Below are 3,744 nucleotides of genomic sequence, written 5' to 3'. Positions count from 1 at the left end.
CCATCAGAAAAAAAAATGCTAGAAATGCTGCTTTTTTTGTTTTCTCCCCCACCCCACTCCACCCCTCTTTGTGGAGAATTCCCAACTTTTAGCTCAAGAAGATAAAACATTCCTGAAGAACATTTAGAAATGGGACAAAAAAAAAAAAAAGACATTGATGTGATGAATTCCCGGTGTGACCCTTCAGCGATACGAGCTCTACTGTGTGACCCGGGTCCTGCTGTTGGCTGGTTTGTTTGCATGTGCTCAACCAGCCACAGCAGGGTGCAGATAAAACAGGTTGGGGGGGGGGGCCCGGCTCTTTGATAATAATGTTATTCCTGAATTATCTGCTCAGAAAGCATGTTATTACTAATTAATCTGCCTGCTAATCACTAACAGATTAACTATCCTGCCTTTCACCTACGAGGAGCGGGGATTAGGTGACAACAGCTGGAGAAATGAGTAATTTGATGCAGTTAAGATTCACCTAACCTGTTTGCTGTTTTTGGTTTTTTATTTTATTTCATGAGGTAAATCCGTAAAGTGGCTCGTGTTTCTAACTCTCGAGCGTGTTTGTGCCGCTGGAGACACGCGTGGATCCGCTGTGAGATGTGAGAAACGCCAGACTCTAATAGTCGCGGTGATGAATTAGGAATCACTCAGCCGAGCGACAACACGCAAAAGAGTCTCTCCTTTCAGTGAGGAGTCAGACAAACGCATCCTGGTTTTCATTCCGCCCTTCTTTTTTTTTTTTAGTCTTCATTTTACGAGCGCTTTTTCAGTTTTAGACTTGTAAAGTAGAGTTAAATCAGCACGAAAAGGAATTAAAGGGCTAGATTTTCCTTTTATCGTTATCTACGTGTGGCCAAGTCTAGAAAAAAGAAGCGAAGCTATTTACTGACTCTTTTGTCCCGTTTTATTCAGGCTAATGTGGAATTCCTCCTGGTGACTCAAACAAGCAGAAATATAGACGTAGTCAATCAATTTCACCTGCTGATGACATGAAGTCAAACTCTATGCAGGAGAACATAAATTACAGTAGACTCCTAACACAAAGCGTAAATGGACATGTAACATTTTTCATAAAATACTTTTTTTTTTTTACAATTAAGCTTAAAAATTGTGACGAGTGACAAATCTTATTCCTTTATTAAGTATCATGAATAAACACTTATTTTGCTGTCTAGCTGATTTATAATTATAGACAGAATTTTTTTATTTTGCCATTTTTATGAATTAAATAACAATAAATCCTTTAATTCCATGTGCTTCACACTGTAATCTTAAAATGTAAAATCACATGCTTGGGAGACGCTCGAGTTTTAAAAGAAAAGAAAAGAAAAAACGTTCAAAGACGAGAAGGTTTCCCCCCCAAAAAGAAAAAAAAACAAACACTGTGACCGCAGAAAGAAGAGGACGCGATTTAGAGTTTGTCAAATGTAAAATAATTATCTAAAAAAAAAAAAAAAAAAATCAAACTGAGCAACTTGAGCAATCAATCACATTGTGAGCCTTGTTCCAACTCCTGTAGTGAAATGTTTTCCTGGGAAAATAAAAGATGAACTCTGGACAAGTTCAACGACTGAAAAATAATTTGTGATGTATTCTTTCACAATAATGAAGGATTTTTTTTTTTTTATTTAAAGAAAAAAATTGGATTTATAAAGACCTAATGTGGCTTCACCAAATGATGCTGGAATAGTTGACAAGTTTTGTGAGACTTTTATAACCGGAAGCATCATAAATGTCCTCACGGGGACTAAAAAAAACTCGCAGGGCGAAAAAGCTTTGCTGCTCCAAACTGCAAGGCGACTCTGATGAGGGTCAAACATTAACGGCAACAAGTGGCTCCTCGGTTAGCGATGCTTCGATCCACGCTGCTTCCGCCGAAATTAGAGTTTTCCATCGTTTTCTCCACACTGTATCAGATTTGTGGCTTTGCTTCGTTTGGGGTTTCTAGATAATCTTTATGTGCTTCGAAGAAGTTAACTCAGACGCCCCGGTACCGAAGGCAACACAGCTTTCTCAAAATCACTTTATATAATTTAGGAACTAAAGGATAAATCAATACGAGTCTATTCGTGGAAAATCCCCCTTGATTTGAATTGCTTTGCCTACATGTATGTGTGTGAATCTCCCACTTGTGAACCTTCGTCAGTGGATTCAGGGAGTGAAAAGTGAACCTAAAGCAGGGGGTGACGTTCGTCCTGCCGTCTTACTTTACCTGTCTGGTTGCGGGCCGCTGGCTGGGTGTCCATGCAGCTGCTCAGGTACGACGGGTTGCTGAACATCCTGCTGGGGGGCTGGTGGTGGTGGGGGGCCGCCACAGGCGTAGGCTGGCTGGGTGCCGGCGGAGCAGGAGGAGGGGCCCCAAACGCTGCCCCATACCTGCAGGCCCCGGTGCCCGTGAACTGACCCGAGAAATGCACGGTGAAGGCGCTGAGACCGCAGTGGGGGTCTGTGTCGTGGTGGTGGGGGTCCCCTGTGGCTCCCCAGCTGGGCTCCTGCTTGATAAAGGAGTGGGGCCCCAGAGAGGAGTGGGGAGCAGCAAGGGAGGGGTAAGGGGAGGCGGCGGTGTGGAAGTCCAGGACGGGAGCCCACTGAGGGGCCGTGCTAACTGGCAGCGCTGTGCAGCCGGGACTGGGACCCGGCGGGACCGAGGGCAGCAGGGAGTTCAGGTCACGCACGTCTGAACTCATCATGGTCCAGGGGCGAAAGCCTAAAAAACTGGAGGCAATTTTTAAATCAGTCTTGTCTCCTTTCACGCGACACCCTGTGGATCCTTCTTCTCCGAGCTCTGTGTCCTTCACACTCTGGAGGCTCCTCGAGTCCGGCTAAAGTTCATGGCAGCTTCCCCCCCCCAGCAGCTCAGATCTTCGGATTTCCATCCAGAGCTATCAGCTTAATGGCTCTGAGGGTCCATCCAGGAAGAAGAAGGGCTTCGGCTCAGAGGTTTCTCTGTGAATGAAGGAAGAGGAGTGGAGGAGTGAGGAGGAGTAGACCTCTTTTCCCTCCACTGTGTTCGCCTGAGGATCTGTGAGTGTGTGTGAGGAGGGTGGAGGAGGTGGAGTCAGATGTGGGACAGAAACCTCTGACTTCATTCATCTACTGTCCACACACACCTTCACACTTACATCTAGACAGAAAATAAAGGCAGAGATAAATTAAGGGAAAAAAATACAGCGGATACTTTTATCAGTATCAAATGATATTCTAATTCTAAAACAAAAAAAAAGAAACACTAAATTAGTTGCTGGTGTTGATGCCTCTAAAATCATAAAACTACACATTTTTAAATGAATTACTAAAGACAAAATCACAACATGAATCCATCAAATATTATTTGATGGATTATTTGATGGATTCGGAATAAATCAGTGAAAACGTTACTTATTCTTAAATAACAAACATTATTCCCAACGTTTCATTGCGGAGACCTGGAGGCAGTCCGAGGCCCAAAAATTGGTTTAAGTAAATTATCAAGTAGAACTCACATGTAAAATGAAGGCAGACTTACCCTAAACATGGAACCGAATTTTTAAAATTTGTTTCTCGATCATTTCGGTGGGGAAAAGAAGGGAGTAACACTTTAATTAACCCGCTGGTAGATTAATTGTCGGGTTCCGCGTGAGCGCCCTGCGTCTCAATAAATCTTCCGCTCCTACGTTCAGGCCTCCAACTCACTCTGGATGTTTATTTTAGTTTATCTTATTTCTTATTTACGCTTTTATTTTATTATATATATATATATATATATATATA

General features: G+C 42.9%; 1 protein-coding gene across 1 annotated transcript in view; it reads right to left on the bottom strand.

Moving 5' to 3' along the window:
- The window catches only part of wt1a (WT1 transcription factor a), a 25,779-nt gene extending 22,211 nt beyond the window's left edge, over positions 1-3,568 (bottom strand). Inside the window, exons 1-2 of the mRNA XM_016674507.1 lie at positions 3,500-3,568; positions 2,168-3,118 (exon numbers count right to left, since the gene is read on the bottom strand). Of these exons, the coding sequence (XP_016529993.1) occupies positions 2,168-2,684 (517 nt within the window). The 5' untranslated portion in view covers positions 2,685-3,118; positions 3,500-3,568. The remainder of the gene's footprint in view (positions 1-2,167; positions 3,119-3,499) is intronic.
- Positions 3,569-3,744: the final 176 nt, after the last annotated feature.

Source organism: Poecilia formosa, unplaced genomic scaffold (genome assembly GCF_000485575.1).
Source record: "Poecilia formosa unplaced genomic scaffold, Poecilia_formosa-5.1.2 Scaffold97, whole genome shotgun sequence".
In the NCBI taxonomy this organism is placed as follows: Eukaryota; Metazoa; Chordata; class Actinopteri; order Cyprinodontiformes; family Poeciliidae; genus Poecilia; species Poecilia formosa.
The sequence above is the reverse complement of the archived record's forward strand: the minus strand, read 5'-3'. Positions and strand labels throughout refer to the sequence as shown.